We start from the raw sequence: 20,730 nt of genomic DNA on the forward strand, positions 1-20,730 counted from the left end.
TTATATCTCAATAAAATACTACCAGGGTGCCAGGGGTCACATAATACAAAAATGGCCCTGGAGTGTGTGGATTTGGAGTGTGAACGTGGGGAATATAATTCCCAAAGAATGGGCTATAGGCTGGACTAACCTAAAATGGTTTCTACCTACAAGTTCAAGTCTGTAGGACTGAGTGGTTTCCTTCATCCTAGTTTAGATGGCAGAATAGAGAAGATAGATAGCTAAAATGATCTGTGAGTGTGTTTTTTAAAGAGTAAAGTCAATCATTCTAACAAAAATGTAATTAAAGTGACTGAATTAAAGATCTGGAATGGAGGGGCTGTGGTGTAGCTCAGTAGTAGAGTGCTTACCTAGCACATGTGAGGCACTGGGTTGATCCTCAGCAACACATAAAAATAAATGAAATAAAGGTATTTAGAAACATTTAAAAAAAATGATCTGGAATGGATAGGAAAATAAGCAAGGCCAGGAAGATCCTGAAAAACTATGAGGCAGTTGAGATTCACCATAAATGAGTGGTGGTGTGAGATGGAAAGGGTTGCGGAGGGGGAATCCTGGAAGGTTATGGAATCCTGAAAGGTTATAGAATTCTGGAGTTGAACATTTCACTGAAGGACACAGAACTCTTGAGCCTACCTATAAGCCCTGTATTCACATTCCCATACACATGTGGCTCTCAGAGTTGTTAAGGGACCCTTGATTATGAATTGCTTTCAGGAGTAGGACCAACTCTTTCCCCAACTACTCTAAACTCTGCATTCTGCATTTGGGCTATATTCATTACTTTTTTCATTTATTATATGCAATGGGTGTGTCAAACTGAGATGCTGTAGCCCAGGCTGAGTGGCAAGGTGAACAGAGGTGGGCATCAAAATGAAAAGGAGTCAGAATGGAGAGGCTGAAGACATACACGTGTAAAAGAGAATCCTTACTGGGAAAATCCTGACATTAGTCAGTTCAGAAGCAATAGATATGGCATGTATTTTTTTTCACTTAGGGTCAAGGCCTTCCTTGTATGTGGTGTGTCCATCCAAAAAGAGGAAGTGAGGAAGGAAAGTTATGTCCAACATGAACCTTTTCACATGAGTGCTGATGGAAAAAAAGGGCATATGGGAGTCCCAAGACCAATAAATATGAGAGGAAGTCTGACCATATCTAGGGTTAATAACTATAACAACTAAAATTACAGCTTTCATTTATGGACTACAGATGCTCCTCAACTTACAATGGGGTTATGCCCCAATTAACCCATTGTAGACTGAAATATGGAGAATCACAAATGCATTTAGTACACCTAACCTACTGAATGAATATTATAGCTTAGCAACAGGGCACTGTAAGGTATCAGTTATTAACCCTCCTAATCCTGTGGCTGACTGGGCACTTCGATCAGATGCTTCTGCCCCACTGGGAAAGACTGCAGTGTATAATGCTACGTGTAGGGAAAATTCAGAGTTTAAAGTTCTGAGTATAGTTTCTACTAAATAAGTATTGTATTTGGGCCATCATAAATTTAGAACGATCTTACGTTGAACCATGTAAATTCCGACATCTGTACTTACTAGTGTAAGGATTATGCTAGTTACTTTTTGTGTGTGTGGTACTGGGGATTGAACCCAGGGCTTCACACATACTTAAGCATTCTACTACTGAACTACATCCCCAGGCCTCTTTATTTCATTTTTTATAGCTTTATTTATTTTTATGTGGTGCTGAGGATTGAACCCAATGCTTCACACATGCTAAGCAAGCACTCTACCACTGAGCTATAACTGCAGTCCCTTTATTTTATCTTTGAGACAGCATCTATCTAAATTGCCTAGGCTGGCCTCAATTTGGTATCCTCCTGTCTCAGCCTCCTGAGTGATGCGCTCCTGAGTTCAGCTTGCTGGTTACTTCAAATGTATTAGTCTTTTTTTGTGGGGGGAGGTACTGGGGCTTGAACTCAGGGGCACTCAACCACTGAGCCACATCCCCAGCCCTATATTGTTGCTTAGTGCCTCACTATTGCTGAGGCTGGCTTTGAACCCTCTATATTCCTGCCTCAGTCTCCTGAACCACTGGGATTACAAGTGTACTGAACTTTCAGGTATCCGAGCTCCCTTGGGCAGCACATATACTAAAATTGCAACGATACAGAGAAGATTAGCATCCCCTGCGCAAATTGTGAAGCATTCCACATTAAAAAAAAAAAAAAAAAAGAAATTACAGATATTTATGTCCTACAAAAATGGTTCATGCTAATACATATGTTTATGCTAAAACTATCTCATTTTACCTTCAATACGACAGCCCTATGAAATAGGCATGATTGTCTTCACTACAAAAATGAGAAAATAGTTACACAACAGCTACTAGGGAGGCGGAGACAGGAGGATCACAAATTCAAAACCAGCCTGGGCAATTCAGGGAGACCCTGTCTCAAAATAAAAAATAAAAAGGACTGGGGATGTTAACTCAGCCATAGAAAGCTTGCCTTAGTAAATGTGAGGCCTTGGATTCAAGCCCCAGTACTGAAGGGACAGGGAGAGAGAGAGAGAGAGAGAGAGAGAGGGAGAGAGAGAGAGAGAGAGAGGGGAGAGAGAGAGAGAGAGAGAGAGAGAGAGGAGAGAGAGAGAGAGAGAGAGAGAGAGAGAGAGAGAGAGAGAGAGAGAAAATGGTGAATAAAGACTCAGAAAATGAAGTCTTTTTTTTAGGGTGCATAATCAAGTGCTGAAACCAGGCTTTGAACCCACCTTGACTCTGAAGGCCAGGGTACTTTCCATACTTGCAGCTACCAGGGGAACAGAATAGACAAACTAAGAATTTAAAGATCCTGAGATATATGACTCTCACTTTCGAAGCAAATTCTTGGGAGTCAGCAATATCTGGGGGGAGAACGGAGTTCTAGGCCTCTGTGGGCCGACCGGCAGCGTTCAGTAAGGAGGTTCCCTCCCAGGCTACAAGTAAGCAATCTGGATTGCCTTACCCGCACATTCCTCCCAACCACAGGGGGCGCCAAACACAAACATCCTCCTTTGGCGAGCACGCCGCCCACTCCCCGGAGCCTCTCTTCTTTCTCCGCGCTCCCTCTCCGACCCACTGCGCAGGCGCCACCTTCTTGCTCCGTGCCCCCTCCCAACTGGCGACCATTGGGCAAGCGCCCTAAGGCTGGCGTCCGGGGCGAAGGCGCGCCGGGATGCAGACCGCGCGGCGGTTGGTCAGGAGTGAGCCACGTGACCATGGTGTCGCGGCGCGAGCGTGCGCAGAGTGGCCCAGCGCGCCCGTGACGGAACGACGAGGCGTGGGGTGCGCGACCTCGCCCGCCCGGCCCGGTCCCCGCCCCTTGGCCTGCTGCTCCGCCCCCGCGGGGCGTCCCGGGCCGCTCGTCCCCTCAGCGGCGGCCGCGCGCGGCCCGGGGTCGCCGTGAGTACTAGCGGGGCTGGCCTGTGGGGCGGCCACCACGGGGATGGGCGCGGGGCGGCCAGACAGCTGGAAGGGTGTGGGGTCCGCCCCGCCTCAGCGGCGGGGGATGAAGTGAGGGGCTTGAACCAGGTGGTTCTGAGGGTGGCTCCTAGACTTGGGTTTCGCTCAGGCCGGGCGGCTGAGGCAGAGAACCGGCCAGAGCATCCCTGGGGAGACAAGTGTTGGGTGTCTGGGGCTCCAGAGGAACCTGGAAAACTGTAACTGCTGCCTCAAGGGAGGCCCTCGGGCCTGCCGTGGAAGCGCGGGTGGCAGGGTGTTTTCAGGACTAGCCGGGTCCTGTCCTTACGGGGGCTACCTGGGGTTGCGCTATCCTGCGGGAATTGCCACTCCCTGGCTCTTCCCTTCGCTCTTTGTTTAATGGCCTAGCCTTTCTGAGACAGGAATCCTCGGTATGGAGGGAAGTTTTTTTTTTCCTTGCCCAAGACCACAAAGCTGGGAGTCAAGCCCAAAGTTTAAATGAGGAGATTGGAGGCGTTTCTGACTAGGCGTAGAAGGTCCCTATGTATCTCGGGGAAAAGACCTTTGTGATCTGGACTTGAGGTTTATTTGCATTTGGTTTTCCCCTTGGAAATACATGAAGCATTCCATGGTAGTTATCATCATTCAAAATAAACACTAAGGTTAACACCCTTCTTTGGACACTCTTCATATAGTCGGTATTTGACCCAACTTCTTGTGAAATCCTCCTCCTTTACCTAATTTTGATAAATCAGACATGTCTTTCTTAATTTATGAACAACTCCCTCAATTAATTATATCCTCATCACATGAATATTGGTTATAATTAGGACCTGTCAAATGATATAGTTCACCTATACTTCTAACCTTAAGCAAGTTGCATGACCTCCATATACCTGAGTGTCTATGCATAACATGAAAGCTTTGAATTAGGTCAACTTTCAACCTTATTCCTTTCTAAAATGATTTCTGTAAATTCTATTAAAATGATTCTGTGAATTCTGTGACCCACCACTGTTTTTTTTTTCTTTCTTTCCACTCTCTATCTTGTCTTTCCATCCTGGGGATCAGTCTACTCTTCATCTTTTAAACACTCACCTCTCTGAGGAGGGCATTGAGAGTAGCAGGTGCAAGTCCCTTACACTACATTAGCCTGGTCTGAAAATGCTAGTAATTTCTGAACTGTCTCTTCCTGGACAGGAAACTCCCTCTGAACCCTTTTTTTTTTTTTTTTTTTTTTCCCCTCTCTCTCTCCTTGTGATAGCAGCAGACACCAAGCAGCAACAGCCCTTGGAAAGATGCTGAGTTTTTCTTGACTTCCACAGTGTTAAAGACCTTGAAATGCTACTTCTGGCCTGTGAGGCCATCATCCTACCACTCTCCCCCAAGACAGCCCAGCCTGGACATTAGTGCCTCCCTCTTTATTCCTCTGTGATCATCCAGATCAGCACTTGACTGTTTATTTTCAAAGTTCACAAGCCCAACCCCAGATCTTCTTATTCTGGTTCTCAGCTGCTCTTGAAGGTGAATGAAGGCTTGCTTTTTAAAATCATTTTTTTTGTGTGTGATTTTGTGTGTATGGAAGTGTGTTAGGTTCTTGTGTGAATGTCCTGTTTCACTTAGTTATAGAGCAGAGAGCTCATTATTTAGTTAATATGTTAAGGAACTGTGAACATAGTGAAAACAGTCAAAGTCTCTGCTATAGAGCTTACATTCTGATGGGAAATAAATGTATGTTATACTGTGATAAATGCTTTGGAAGGAGAGAAATAGTGCTTGTATTTGTTGAGTTGTTGCTATTTTATATAGGATGGTCAAGGTGACCTTTGAGCAGAATATGGACATGTGCATTGAAATAGATTCCAAGAACAGCAGAGGCAGCAGAACACTTTTTTAGCCAGCTGTTAGGATAGCTTTGCTACCCTCTACCATTTAACCCTTCATAGTTTAACAGATGAGTGTTTTGTTTTGTTTTTCCCTACTGCATATGGAGGCTTCAGTGGGGCTTAAAGTTGCTTGGTATATGGTTAGGGGTCTTCAGGATTAGAAATAAGCAGAAAGAAAGGCTAGGGGTTAGTTTTTTTTATGCATGCATTGGGATCACTGTTGGATTTTGCTGGGGGGGTATGAATAGGTTCCAAGATGACCCCAGGGCATTATTTTGGCCATAACAGTTCAGACCATGTTTATTAGAGGATATTCATTGTTGTTGAGGACTTTGTTAGATGTGATTGTCGTATAACGGCTTATGTAGTAATATTGATGTTGTAAAAAAGATAATGGCTCACTATGGAGAAATGACTGAGAAAAGAGTCTAGAAAGAGTCTAATTCTGGCTCTTAACTCAGGTGAGGATTGGTATAGTGAAGAATATTCCAAAATGAACTGGTTAGACAGGATAGTGTAAGCATTTGCTCTGCCACCATCACATTTGGCTTTGAGGTTGTTGTATCATTATGAACTAGAATAGGTCCTTGTTCCAATCACAACTCTCCATGAATGAAATGGCAGTACCTTATGTTCGTATAATGTTTTCATGGTTCATTATCTTTATTTGTTTTGTTTTTGGTACCAGGGATTGAACCCAGGAGCGCTTAACTACTGAACCACATCCCCAGCCCTTTAAAAAAAATTTTAAAGGGTCCCGCTGAGTTGCTTAGGGCCTTGATGAGTTGTTGAGACTGGCTTTGAATTTGCAATCCTACTGCCTCAGCCTCCTTGGATGCTGGGATTAAAGGTGTGCACCACCATGCCCAGCATCCCCAGCCCTTTTTATTTTTTGAGATAGGACTCGCTAGGTTGCTTAGGGCTCATCAAGTTGCTGAGACTGGCTTCAAACTTGTGGTCCTTCTGCCTCAGCCTCCCAAGTCGCTGGGATCACAGGCCTACACCACTGCACCCAGCATGGTTCATTACCGTTAAAGAAGGACACATAAAAGTGAATGTGTATACATGTAAGTACATCTCTTTACTCGTAAGTATCTGCATATATGCATAATAAAAGTGTGCCTGTATATATGCCATCCAGCTATTAAGTGGTAATGTAACCAATTGTTATCTGCTTTCCACAGAACAGTGACCTGTTACCACAGTAGCAGAGCCTGATATCCCCAGCAGATCTCCAGTTGCTCCTAACATCACCTCCCTCCCTTGTCTCTCTTTGTGGCCTCCTAAATGCCCATCTTGTTGGTCTGGGTTCAGCTGGTGGTATGGAGGGGTGCTGCCTAGCACTGACCTGGAAGTGTGTGTGACCTACTGACCCAATGGTGAGAACTGACTGCGTGGCTTCTTTCACTTAATCATCCAAGGGGTAGATGAAACAATATGCTGACCTTATCTTTCCCCAGTATTTTCTCTCTTGTCCTTTTGTAAGATAGAGTAGTATCTGAAGTTAAAGAAAGGAGAAAGGGCATGGAAATAATTTTACTTGGGGAAGGAGTATGTGTGTGTGTGGGGGGGTGTTTTCTTAGTGAGGAAAGGGAGAGTTAAATACATTAATGGATAGAAACAGAATGATGAGATAAGAGAGCTTAGGTATGCTTGGATGCTGCTTTGGGTAATGATCCCAGAAGAGGCCAGCTTATACTACAATCCAGATATGCTTAGGAATTGACCTTAGCATTGAAGTCTTTTCTGTCCCTCTGCAATTGGCTACCAGAACCTCAATCATACTGAGACATAAGAAGGCCAAAATTCCTCACTGTTTTCCTCTTTCCCTCCAAGTTAGAGCTAAGCCTTGGATATGATCAGATTCCGGAAGAGAGAAACTGCCTAAGAGTGAAGTGAAAGGTGTAAAGGAATTAAGGTTTCTTTTATTCTATGCCAGGGAACCTTTTCCCGTCGTATTACCCCACAATATTCCATGGAATAACAAGGACTTAAGAAAGAATTATATTTTATTTCTCATCATTAGGACATCAAAGGCCAGTTCTGGAATGATGATGATTCAGAAGGAGATAATGAATCAGAGGAATTTCTCTATGGAGTTCAGGTGAGGTTATATTCTTTATGATTCAGTGTTGAATGGTCTTAATTTTACTCTCTGGATACATCAAGAGTGAAAGAAGTTGTCCTGGAGCAGAGATGAGATGAGTATATAATGTTCATATAGTCCGATCATGGTCTTGTTAAAACTTATCCCATGTCTTTGCTCCTGCTTGGAACTCGTACCTGTTGCTGAGTAAACTACATTCTCTGTATATGAAGGCCATACATATTTTCTTAGAAACCTTTTTCTGACTTACTTCACTAGCCAGTGAGGATCATTCATTGGAGTCAAGTCTTAAAAGGACACAGTCATAAGCAAAAATGCTCACACTCTGAGAATGCTCTTCAGGTAGAACTGATTTGAGTTAAAATCTGTACCCTTTATCCTATTCTGAGTTATAGTAGGTCAAAACCTGAGAGGAAAAGCTAAAGATTTAAAGGGTGTGAACTCCTTAAGAAAGGCCTAGGGACTGGGGAGATAGCTCAGTCAGTAGAGTGCTTGTCTTCTAAGCACAAGGCCCTGGGTTCGATCCCCAGCACCCCTGCCCCCCCCCCAAAAAAAGGGGGGGCTAATTTGGTCTGCTGAAACTTCCTTAGAGTGATGATGCAGGGGGAAGGAATTTGTCAATGAAATCCCTAGCAGGGCCACCACCAAGAATCCCTTTTTTTTTTTTTTTTTTTTTTTGCGGTGCTGGGGATCGAACCCAGGGCCTTGTGCTTGCAAGGCAAGCACTTTACCGACTAAGCTATCTCCCCAGCCCAAGAATCTCTTTATAAAAGTAGCTTTCACTTCCCCTGTACGCTGCTGTTTGTTTCCCTCATTTTCTGGTGTATCTTCATGTTCTTTTTGTTTTTGTCTCTCTTTCCCTGTTTGTCTATCCTTTTCTACCCCTCCTACCACCAACATTTTTGCTGGTATCTTAGGGGAGCTGTGCTGCTGACCTGTATCGACACCCACAGCTCGATGCAGACATTGAAGCTGTGAAGGAGATCTACAGTGAGAACTCTGTATCCATCAGGTGGGACTCCACTTTGGAATGGCAGGGGAGCGAGTCACTTATTTTCTGAGTTGTTAAAAGGCTAAAGGTTTTTTTTTTTCTTTTTATGTTGTAATAAGGGGACAGATGATAAGCTTAATGATAGAAGTTGCTCAAAATACTGAATCTTGGCTAATAGAGGTATTAGGAGTAAAGCTACTTTTCTTAGAAGTTCACTCTTAGCCAGGTGTACCTACAATTCCAGTTATTGGGAAGATGAAGGAGGATGGCAAGTTCAAGGTCAGCCTTGGTAACTTAGTGAGACCCTGTCTTAAAAAAATAATAATAAAAATAAGAAGGACTAGGTACTCCTGGGTTTAGTCTCCAGAGTGGCCAAAAAAAAAAAAAAAAAAATTCCTCTTATCCTAAATCCCTACAAGTCACTAATTTTACCTATGAGGTAAGAGTTTCTGTCCTACAGAGGGCCCTGATCATGTAAGTGGCTTGAGGTCATCCAACTAACCCTATATACAGACTGCCTTCTAGCCTTCCCTCTCTCCTGTCCCCAGATTCAGTTCTCCTCTATCTCAGTCTCTGTTCCCTTGTTGAGACTCACTTATGGTTGCCTGTATCTCTGTAGAGAATATGGAACTATCGATGACGTGGACATTGATCTCCACATCAACATCAGCTTCCTCGATGTAAGTGGTGCTAGTACCTGCCAACAACATGTCTATCTGGACTTGTGGATTTTGTCATGTAGGCCAGGAGTCTTGTTCCTGAGTGCTGTATTTGGAGCACAGGTTCTTCATCTCTGTCTTTCCTAGACCATCAGCAGACAGTGGTGTGTACTGTCATGTGCACGTGTGTTGCATAGGGGACATTTCAAGTCCATTCCAGTTGTAAACTGGAAACTATTTCCCTTATTCTTTTAGGAGGAAGTATCTACAGCCTGGAAGGTCCTCCGGACAGAACCTATTGTGTTAAGGCTGCGATTTTCTCTCTCCCAGTACCTTGATGGACCAGGTAAAAGCAGTGATTGGGGCAAGTGGGTACTCTGGTATGGTCTACTCTAAAGTCCTAAGTTAACTGAAGTAGAGAAAAACTAGGAGTAAGGCTCTTGGGCTCAGTCTACAGGCCATTGATAGGAACTTTTCAATTTCATGTCACTGATGTCTTCATTTTCAGTCACCTGATAGCTATCATTTGAAGGCCTTATTGGTTAATGAAATTGCTTTCTGGTTCCAAGGTATCATTTATTCTTCCCTTTCCCTCAACTTCCTATTGAGAATATTTGAAATAGATTAGAGAGCTTCCACAGTCTACCCTCTACCTAGGACATTTTCCTCTTCCACATTATTGTTTAGAATATGCAGCAGCTTCTGTTTTTAGACTCTGAGGAAACCATTCCACTGAACTGTGGCTTTGAACTCCAAGGAGGATAGAGATATGTATATGCTAGGAACTTTCTCTTCTCTTTGCAGAACCATCAATTGAGGTTTTCCAGCCATCAAATAAGGAAGGGTTTGGACTGGGTCTTCAGTTGAAAAAGTAAGAACTTTGGTCTTTATTGATCATGGACATGTGAGGAAAAGAGAGATGGATATATGTGCTAGTCAGCTTTTTGTATCTGTGACAAAATACCTGAGATATTCAACTTGAAAATAGGAAAAATTTATTTTGGCATACAGTGTTAGAGATTTCAGCCCTTGATTACTTGGACCTGTTGCTTTGGGTCTGTGGTGGCATAGTACAGCATGATGGGAGTGCATGGTAGAGGAGGACTGTTCACCTAATGGTAGATAGGAAGAAGGAAAAAAAAGGGAAAATGAAGGTCTAGGGTTCCAGTGTCCCTCCAGGGGCATGCTCTCTGACCCTAACTTCCTCCCACTAGGCCCCACTTTCACCAACTTTAAATAACCCCACAGGCTGGGACCAAGCCTTCAACAGATGAATCTTTGGGGGACATTCAAGAACTGTAGCAACACATGTGCATGGACAGACAGAGGCTTGGATTGAATGTTTCCTTTTAAAAAAATACCCTTTTAAAATAAGCCCAGGAAAAGCTAAAAAATAATTTGGTAGCAAAATGATCTTGGGCTTTGTCCTTTAGACAGTGATAACAGTGAAGGGTTTTAAGCAAAGAAAGGACATGGTCAGATTTAGTTTCAGAAAAACTGTTCTGGTAACTTTCTACAAAATGGGTAGGAGGGGATGAGGAGGATGAGATAAGACCAGAACTAGTTTAGTGTGAAACTTAAACATGAAATGATGAAGACCTGAGCTAAAATGTGACTGTAGATTAGAATAGAGGTGAGAGCTGGAGTTATAGTTCAATGGTAGAGCACTTGCCTAGTCACAAGTCCAAGTTCAGTTTCCAGTAGTGCAAAATAAATAAATAAAGAAGGAAAGAATTGCAAGAATGGAGATGAGAGAGAGAATGATTTGGGGGGTATAAAGTCAATAAGACTGGGCTGATTTGGATATTTTGTAGACAAGAGCAATAGTGGAAAATTACCTTAGGTTTCAGCCCACATGTCTAGGTAAATTGTGATGCCACCAATTTAAACAGGGTATAAGAACCACAGGAACATGAACTGTAATGTTACTCACTGGTAATGTACTTTCCTAGCACATACCAGACCCAGGTCCCCAACACTTCAAGGAAAAAAAAAAATAGCAGGTTTGTAGCATGAGAATATATAATTTCTTTACCCCCCCCCCATTTATTTATTTATTTATTTGAAACTGGGGGAGCTGGGGAGATAGCTCAGTTGGTAGAGTGCTTGCCTTGTAAGCATAAGGCCCTGGGTTCGATCCCCGGCACCCCCCCCAAAAAAAAAAAAAAAAAAAAAAGAAAAGAAACTGGGGATTGAACCCAGGACACTTAACCACCAAGTCACAGCCCTAGCCCCCCTCCACTCCACCCCCCCCCCTTTTTTTTTTTTTTTTGGTACCGGGGATTGAACTCAGGGGCACTCCACCACTGAGCCACATCCCCAGCCCTATTTTGTATTTTATTTAGAGACAGTTTTGCTGGGTTACTTAGCACCTCACTTTTGCTGAGGCTGGCTTTGAACTCAAGATCTTCCTGCCTCAGTCTCTGAGTCACTAGGATTACAGGCACGTGCCACCATGCCTGGGTTGTAATCCCATTTTAGACATATTAAAGGTAATTTTAAGTTATGTAAGTGGTGATGCTTTACATATAGTATGTCAGTTTGGTACTTAAAGGAGAGGTTAGGGTTGAAGATAGGCATCAGTGTATGGATAGAAATTAAAGCCAGTGAATATGAGATAGCTAAAGGAGAGCATAATAGAGTGAAAAGAAAATAGAATCAAAGGTAACTTAAAACACCTGGACAGAATACCCAGGAAACCACAAAGGAAGAAGAAACACTAAAGGTGGATCAGAGAAGAAGAGAGAGAATGGTGTCACAGAAAACAAGGCAAGACAGCTTCTTTATGAAGGGTCAGATGCTAGAGATCTGTAAGAGGAGAATTTCAAAGTTTCTATTGTATTTAGCATAAAGATGAGAGCAATTTTAATGGAGTGGTGAAGGTAGGAACCATAGTAATTTGAGAAGTGAATGATTATCAAGGAGGTAGAAACGATAATTATGAATTGAGAAACTTAGGTGAGTTTAGAAGAGGAAAAGTCTAAAGTACTTAGACCGAGGTGTAGAAAGTCGAAATTTTTTGTAGACTGTGGTAAAGGAACCAACAAGAGACAGGAATGATTGATAGATTGAGGTTCTTAAAGAGGCAAGAAAGGGCTGAGATAGAGCACAAATAGAGAAATTGTCTTAACTAGGGGATCACTTTGTGTCCAGAGAGTGGAGGGATTGAGGTCAGGGTGGAAATAGATATTATAATAGTGTTAGAAAAATTAAAGAAGCTGATATCTGATGGCTTTCTCTAATAAGAAGGGGAATTGTTGGTTATAAGTTAGAAACTTGAGAAGTCGAATATTTAGACTGTATCAGAGAAATGATAGAACTGATCCATGACAAGTGAAAGAACTGACAATCATAATTCTAATATTTATTTATTTATTTGCAATACTTGGGATTAAACCTGGGACCTTAAACATGCTAGACATTACATCCCTAGTCTTTTTAAATTTGATTTTGAGACAGGGTCTTGTGAAGTTGCTGATGCTGGCCTCAAATTGTGATCCTCCTGCCTCAGCCTTCCAAGTTGCTGGCATTATAGGCATGTGCCACCACAACTGTCTGGAACTAAATTTTGGGATGCAATTTTTCACCTAACAGTGTCACTACCTTCTATGTCCCTAGTCCTTTTCTTCACTCTTTACAAGGCAGAGTGTGGTACTTACCTCTGTCCTACCATCTCTTTTCTCTCAGTATAGTCATTCTTGGTAGTAAATCTCAAGGTTCACAGCCTTTGAGATCTCCCTCTAAGTGCAAAGCATTTCAGAATTTTTCTGGTCCATTAGCCTAGGTAATGGGAGTGGGTAATCACCCCCTTGGATTCAGAAAGTATTTTAGAATGGTGGATTTCCATGTGCTAAGGTCATCAAGGAGTGTCTTCAAGCACACATTCCCCTAACACAATTAGTTTTACAGTCTTTGGATCCAAATTTCAGATTATTGCCCTTGCTGAGTCCCTATTTCTTACCCTATTCCTTTGCCTGATCTTGCCTACACCTGTTCTCTTTGATTTTTCAGGATCCTGGGTATGTTCACATCCCAACAATGGAAACATCTGAGCAACGATTTCTTGAAGACCCAGCAGGAGAAGAGGCACAGTTGGTTCAAGGCAAGTGGTACCATCAAGAAGTTCCGAGCTGGCCTCAGCATCTTCTCACCCATCCCCAAGTAAGAACCCCATTAGCTGATCATCTGTAATCACCTCAGTTTTGTCTTAGCCTCATGCCCATCTTCTGGAATACCTGAATTAATCTTTTCTGTCCTTTTTCTGGGTCCTCCAAATTCTGTACCTTTAACTACTAACAGTGCTCACATGGTCCTGTCCCCTTTGTGTCCTTACTTTTCTGTTCCTAGTTCAACATTCATACCTCATTCTGTATATAAAATACAATATTTCTGAGCTCATGGTAATGTATTTGTAAATGTGCATGCTGATTTTTCCATCTTTTTTTCCTTTGATTCTCATCCTTATTCCTGTCCTAAGGAAGCAGAGTTAGAGAATAGGCACCAACTCCTGGCTGTTATGCAAGGGTACAATGATATATTATCTAGGCTGGAAATAAATATTGTTCCATCCTTTGACCCCAGATATACTTTGTTTCCTTCTCAGGTATCTTCTGATATTTCCAAAGGCAGTCACAAACTTAGTTTTGTAGCTTTTCAGGCACTGTTATTGACAGATAGTTAACATTAGGCTCTTTAGGATGCAACTACTTCTTGCTAGTGTGTAGCAGTTAATCCTTTCCTCTCACAACAGAGAGTGAAATGAACAGGCGTCCTCTCCAAGGGATCATTCCGTACCTAGCCTCAATGCCATGACCTAGGTTCTGCCTCTACCTCCCCTTCCATATCCCAATCTGAAAAATGTACAGATAATGACATAAAAATCAATTCATTTAGTTGATGTGGTGGTGCATGCCTATAATCCCAGCTGTTCGGGAGGCCGAGACAGGAGAATTGCAAGTTTGAAGCAGCTTCAGCAACTTAATTAGCAAGACCTTGTCTCAAAAATAAAAAGACTTTGAGTGTAACTCTGGTAGAATACCCCTGGTTTCAATTCCCAGTACCAAAAAAATATAAATTTAATAGTGTTTTCTGTCAGTGTTTAAGATCCAGTGGAAGTTCCCTCATCTTTGAGTTTGTCTTTGGCTTAGACTTTTGGCCTAGGACCTACTTCTCTCCAGTCCCCTTCTAGGGCTTATACCAAGTCTCCAGTTTTATCAATTTTCTTTGCCTTCATTCTCCAGGTCTCCCAGTTTCCCCATCATACAGGACTCCATGCTGAAAGGCAAACTGGGTGTACCAGAGCTTCGAGTTGGGCGCCTCATGAACCGTTCCATCTCCTGTACTATGAAGAACCCCAAAGTGGAGGTGTTTGGCTACCCTCCCAGCCCCCAGGCAGGTCTCCTGTGCCCTCAGCACGTGGGCCTCCCTCCCCCAGCACGGACCTCTCCTTTGGTACATGGGCTGGGGAGGGTTTGACTTGGGTATGAGGAGGGTGGGATTGGAAATGTGGGAGTGTAGCTTTTCAAAATGGGGTGGGGTTATTAAGGTAATTTAAGCCTGGACATGTATCTTGAGTGGGTAGAATGGAACACATTTTTAATAGCTGAAAACATTTCTAAATTGTCTAACTGCCTTCTATGGTAATAGGCCATAAAGTAGAGAGTCTGAAGATGGGCAAGTCATGTTTGATTTTATTAGACTATGGTTAGAACTCAGTAGTTAACTGCTATACTAACTTATCCCATCTGCTTTGAAGAGGGTTAAAGACAGGTGAGCACTATTCTAGAATCTTCAGCAAAAATGTCTAAAAAATCTATCCGGAGAGCTTTGAGGTTGCTGTTCTGAGATAGGACTTAGTAATTAGGAGAATTGTGGGTGACAGGGGTCAGTGAGATCTTTAGAGGTCCCTGCTTCATAGGAGAGTTATGGGGTCTTGTCTTTTACTTTCACCAGGTCAGTGGTCACTGCAAGAACATTCCCACTCTGGAGTATGGATTCCTTGTCCAGGTAATCAGGTCCAAAACTTCATTCCAAAGCTCTTATTGTCTGACCCATCTGATCCTCTAATATCTCCTCACTCCTTTAGTCAGTTAAGTATTTCCTGAGTTACTCTGCTCCAGGAGCTATAAGTATTGAATGGATAAGAAAGAAGGAGGTATAGTTTTCCCATCCTTATGTATTCACAGCATGGGTTTGATCCCCAGTATCAGGACCCCTCCAAAAAAAAGCTTTCAACATTATTGGGAACACTTGGGATCAGGTACAAATGTGGCACTGCGAATTTTATGTATATAGGTGTCAAGATAAGAGAGGTACTAACACTAATTTTCTTGCAACCCACAAATCCCTTGCTTAAGTGATCTTCAGTTTTCCCTAAAGATCTTTTTCACTGCTAAGCCAATGCTGATCATTTGTGTTCTTTTAACATCTCTTTATTCCTTTGATGAGCTTTCGCTTTTATATTTCTTTTACCTTTTTTCATGTTATTCCCTCCACTGGCCTTCCCATATCTGCCTGTTGCAGTCAAGGCTCAGAAGTTCCTTTTCCTTATAATTGTCATTACTCAATTGTATCATCCTTTTTGTTTTACGTAGCACCTTTGTGTCACACGCTGCCTTGGATTGTAAGTAATTTGTGTACAGATCACATCTCCCCTATAGAAGTTTAGCATCTGAAACAATCTTTCATGACTACATAGTCAAAGAGATCTTTTAAAGAGCTGGGTACATCGTAGGCATTCAAAAAAATCTGCATTAAATGAATTAATAAAACCCCTTCCATCTCCAATTACCAGGTCATGTGAAATAGGAAAACCTGATTTATACATAGATACCCGTGCTAAGAAAAACACATTAGGATATTGCTGCATGAATTCTCAATTTATACCACCTTCCCAGCAGAGAATTCTGTTTTATTTTTGGGGGGTGTGTAATGGGGATTTAACCCAGAGGCACTCTACCACTAAGCTACATCCCCAACCCATTTTTATTTTGAGACATGTCTTGCTAAGTTGTTGAGGGCTGCCCTAAGTTGCTGAAGCTGGCATCAGATTTGCAATCCTGTCTCAATGTCCCAAGTTGCTGGGATTACAGGCATTTGTGACTGTGCCTGACCCCAGCACAGAATTTGTCTGTGTGCTTCTTTTTTTAATATTGTTTTTAGTTGTTGATGAACCTTTATTTAATGTATTTATTTATATGCGGTGCCAAGAATTGAACTCAGTGCCTCACACAGGCTAAGCAAGTGCTCTAGCACTGAGCTACAACCCCAACCCTTGTCTGTGTTTTCGACTAGTGAATTGGCTAATTGTTCTAGGTAGTTGAAGTGTCATCTCAGGTACACTTGCAATCTGATCTTGAATACTCACCTATCCTAAAGGACAGTCTGTAGTTACTACAACTACTGTTAGTAGTTTGATTAGCACTTGCTTATGCTTATAAAATGCTTTCATGTAGATAACCTTACTTCTTGCAATATCCTTATGAGGTGAATATCCTATTTTTTAAATGAAGAAACCAAGGCACAGGTTAACTGACATACAGTTATATTTCACACTAAGTAGTAGAGGTGGGTTTTTAATCCAGGACTTTAAATCAAAGGTCATGACAAGTTTTATTTTTGTAATAATCTACAGATTTAACTCTGTAGTCAAGGCATCAGTTGAACTAAGTGCAGTATCCAAGAATAGATTCTGCTTTAGGCAAATGACTGGAAGGGAGGAGGATAGCTGGAAATGAAGTGTAAATTATTTCCTATATCTAAAAAGAAATTTTCCTATATCTGTGCCCTCCAAAATATGTAGACATCTTTTCTCTCTCCAGATCATGAAGTATGCAGAGCAGAGGATTCCAACATTGAATGAGTATTGTGTGGTGTGTGATGAGCAGCATGTCTTCCAGAATGGTTCCATGCTCAAGGTATAGGCCCCTATTCTTTGATCCTCTTCCTCTACCAAGACCCCTTCATTGACTTTTCATCTCTCTTTTCTTCCTGAGCCTATAGTTAAAAAGGGATTCTGTCCCCAGAGACTCAAGAATTGTTTTTCTCAGAAAAGAAATCTGATCTTGTTTGGAGAGATGAGGATATGATAGTAACTTTGAAGACGTAGTTCCCATGCAGCTTTTAAAAATAGGGATCAGATACTGACAAGATGATTAGATACAGTGCTGTCCTCTGGTACTCCCAAGTCTAGATGGATAGATAGACAATTATAAATCACAACACATGTTAAGTGTATAGAAAAGATATGAACAGTGTCATGGAAACTTGGAAGAATTACCTGACTACCTCACAGGTCAGGGAATGCTTCATAGGTAGATGACTTAACTCTCAAACTTTTTAGTGAGGTAAAGATATACTTTTTGATGGTATTCTTCTGACATGGAGGACCTCAAATTTCTACCTTGTTCTAGAGTGGTCTAAGCTTAGATCTGTCTTTCCCTACATCTTATTGCATAACTTTTACCTCCATTGTCTTGTTTAATATGTTTATTCAGCCAGCTGTCTGCACTCGTGAACTGTGCGTCTTCTCCTTCTACACACTGGGGGTCATGTCTGGAGCTGCAGAGGAGGTGGCTACTGGAGCAGAGGTACGAGGGGAATTGGGATCCAGAAAATGAAGGGAACCCATCAGTTTCACTCCTTGGAATTTAACTTCCAAAAATTATTTCCTATGTAAGGATGTTTACTAATTTATAAAGCTTATAAGAAAAACTGAATATAGCACCAACTGTAGAAAGTTCAGTTAAAGAAATTGTGATGGGGGCTGGGGAGATAGCTCAGTCGGTAGAGTACTTGCCTTGTAAGCACAAGGCCCTGGGTTCGATCCCCAGCACCCAAAAAAAAAAAAAAAAAAAAGAAATTGTGGTATGTTCTTATAGTTGAAATACTCTACACTTAATAATGGATAGAAAGATGTAACATAGAGTTATATAAAAAAGCAGATATAAAGCTAGGCATGGTAATAATGTGCCTATAGTCTCAGCTGCATGGCAAACTTTGGCAGGAGGATTCCTTGAGCTTAGGAGTTGCTCATGCTTGGCTTGCATGAGGCCCTGGGTTTAATCTTACCAAAAAAAAAAAAAAAGAAAAGAAAGGAAAAAAGAAAATATTTCCATAGTAATATCTGAAATGATATACATCAAACTTAATCAGTACTTACCTGTTAGGAAATGAGATTTGTTTGTGGTGGATATTTATCTTTAATCATTTTGCTGTTACTTGAATTTTTTCATATTTTTATTACTTGAATCTATATAATAAGTTTGCATTGTCTAATTAAAACAGCAGGAATTTTTTTTTTTTTTTTTTAAAGAACAGAAGGGAGAAATGCTAGATACTGTGTACTCTAAGAAATGAGCAATGGTTTAGCTTTGCCCTTTTTTCGTTTACTTTCAGGTAGTGGATCTGCTGGTGGCCATGTGTAGGGCAGCTTTGGAATCCCCTAGAAAGAGTATCATCTTTGAGCCTTACCCCTCTGTGGTGGATCCCACTGATCCCAAGACTCTGGCCTTTAACCCTAAGGTATAGTTGCTTGGGGAGAAAGTCAGGTCTAAAGAAGAGAAATGGTAAGAGACAGTGGGAGACTATGGACTGTCATTCCAGTGTGTTACACAACAGCTTGGACTAAGGGACAAAAGAGATGGAACAACTGATTCTTGGGAACTCTTGAATCCTAGGATTTAGCTATGTCAGTGAGTAAATAGCTGAGTTCCTCAGAAGAATTCATATTAGATACATCATAGTGGGAAGAATATAAACTTTGGAGCCAGACAGACATGATTTCCATTTGACATTCTACTGCCCCCTAGGTGAATGGTGTTAGGGAAGGCACTAATATTTCCTTACCTATAAAAGGGAACAATATTTACTTTGTGGATGGATTGTCATAAAAATGAGAAAAAAAAATGTATGTAAAGTACCCTATTTAGGTTCTTCAGAGAGAACCTAATATATATAATAAGAGAATGAGAGAAAGAATGATTTATTATAAGGAATTGCCCCACATGATTACAGAGACTGAGAAGTCACAACATCCATAGTCAACATGCTGCAGACTCCAAAAAACCTGTCACATAGGTGGTTGCAGTCTTAGACCAGAGGCCCAAGAGCTAGCAGATTTAAGACTCAATAAAAGCCAATTTTATAGTTCAAATCTGAAATCAGGAAAGATTGTTATCCCAACTGAAAGAGGAAGATGATACTTTTATTCAAAATGTGGAGTGGGCAAAAGTTAGCCTTTTTGTTTTATTGATGTTTTAGTTACCTGATTGAGATTTACATTTGGAAAGTCAGTCTGCTTTACTCAGTCTACTGATTCATTTAACAACTCTTGCATACCCAAAAATCCTGTTTAATCAAATGTTTACTACCCCATAGTCTATAGTCAAGTTGACTCATAAAATTAACCATTTCTCATTATTGCTATTATTACTATGTCAGGCACTATACTTGGTTCTCTTTTTTTTTTTTTTTTTGCGGTGCTGAGGATTGAACCCAGGGCCTCGTGCATTGCAAGGCAAGCACTCTTCCGACTGAGCTATCTCCCCAGTCTATACTTGCTTCTGTACATATGTTATTTAATCCTCAAAACATCTGTGTAAGATAGTAGGAATTGCTATTTTTTTTTTTTTTAAATAGGGGCCAGGGGTGTCGCTTGGTGGTAGAGGGTTTCCCTAGCATGTGTGAGGCCCTGGGGTCCATCCCCAGCATCACAAAATTTTAAAAAAATAGAAAAAAACAGGCAAAACACACATGCACTGAAAAAGCATCATTTTCAAACAGGGATACTACGATTCTAAGAGGTTAAGTACTTACTATTATTTTGAACTAATGTGATTTCAGAACTGATATTAAACTTACATTGTTTAATAGCATACTAGCATACTAATCTATATCCTTAAGCCTAGAGTTTTTTTGTATATCGTACTTTGCCTTTCTATGCTTTTCTCTCTCCTCTACTTTTCTTCATCTGATTTTTCTCTTCCCATTGATTCTCCACAGAAGAAAAATTATGAGCGGCTTCAGAAAGCTCTGGATAGTGTAATGTCCATCCGGGAGATGACCCAGGTATTCTGCCCTCTGTCTGTTCTCTGCCTGTCCAGTTTAAGTCCCCTATTCTGCTTGTATTTCATAGGAGTGGGGGTAAAGATTTAGAGAAGCTACTCAAATTCATGTATTTTCTCTACTATTCCTTCTGTAACCTTCCCAATTCTTGTTCTGTGTTTTATTAGATCTCTTACTCTTTATTCTTTTCACTCCTGATGTCTCTCTTAACTTTTATCTTTGCTGTTAAGTCCTCACAAGTTGTTCAAAATTAATGTTTTTTGAAAATTCTTAAGGAATTAGAAAAGTGAGGGAAAGACCTCTGCCCAAGGTTGGGAGGGTGAGGAGGGGGGCTTGGAGGTAAGGAACTAGACCCAGGGGCCTACATCTTCTGTCCTTCTAGGGGTGGGGCAGCCACATGGAGCAGTGACCATCCTTTGACTCAAGGCTGTCCCTCACCAGATTTCCCCACCCCTCGTCTGCAGTCTCTGCATGAATAGACATTCATTTGTACTCACATTTACAGGTGGGCCTCTTCTCAGCAAATCCTATATATCACAGTTGAGATTAACACAGAATGTACATCTAGGGGGGATGATTTACTTATCAGAATGACTTTGC

At 41.5% G+C, this 20,730-nt stretch overlaps 1 protein-coding gene and 1 pseudogene across 12 annotated transcripts in view; both read left to right on the top strand.

Annotated features, from left to right (window-relative positions):
• The first annotated feature begins 2,095 nt into the window (after positions 1-2,095).
• On the top strand, positions 2,096-2,186 carry LOC124978412 (uncharacterized; annotated as a pseudogene).
• A 1,080-nt stretch (positions 2,187-3,266) lies between these two features.
• The window catches only part of Parp6 (poly(ADP-ribose) polymerase family member 6), a 30,538-nt gene continuing 13,074 nt past the window's right edge, over positions 3,267-20,730 (top strand). For 5 of the 12 annotated variants that reach the window (XR_007107108.1, XM_047540404.1, XM_047540410.1 and 2 more), the window contains exons 1-16: positions 3,272-3,405; positions 4,691-4,947; positions 6,282-6,376; positions 6,494-6,688; positions 7,336-7,413; positions 8,334-8,428; positions 9,027-9,087; positions 9,322-9,412; positions 9,871-9,937; positions 13,078-13,227; positions 14,307-14,517; positions 15,019-15,072; positions 16,887-16,982; positions 17,562-17,654; positions 18,463-18,588; positions 20,068-20,133. Coding sequence is in view for 11 of the 12 variants with exons in the window: in XM_047540404.1 (XP_047396360.1) it covers positions 6,686-6,688; positions 7,336-7,413; positions 8,334-8,428; positions 9,027-9,087; positions 9,322-9,412; positions 9,871-9,937; positions 13,078-13,227; positions 14,307-14,517; positions 15,019-15,072; positions 16,887-16,982; positions 17,562-17,654; positions 18,463-18,588; positions 20,068-20,133 (1,191 nt within the window). In the remaining variant the exon portion in view is untranslated. Of the gene's footprint in view, positions 3,406-4,687; positions 4,948-6,281; positions 6,377-6,493; positions 6,689-7,335; positions 7,414-8,333; positions 8,429-9,026; positions 9,088-9,321; positions 9,413-9,870; positions 9,938-13,077; positions 13,228-14,306; positions 14,518-15,018; positions 15,073-16,886; positions 16,983-17,561; positions 17,655-18,462; positions 18,589-20,067; positions 20,134-20,730 lie in introns of those variants that run through there. The other 7 variants (XM_047540408.1, XM_047540409.1, XM_047540405.1 and 4 more) reach the window with 6 other exon arrangements.

Source organism: Sciurus carolinensis, chromosome 2 (genome assembly GCF_902686445.1).
Source record: "Sciurus carolinensis chromosome 2, mSciCar1.2, whole genome shotgun sequence".
In the NCBI taxonomy this organism is placed as follows: Eukaryota; Metazoa; Chordata; class Mammalia; order Rodentia; family Sciuridae; genus Sciurus; species Sciurus carolinensis.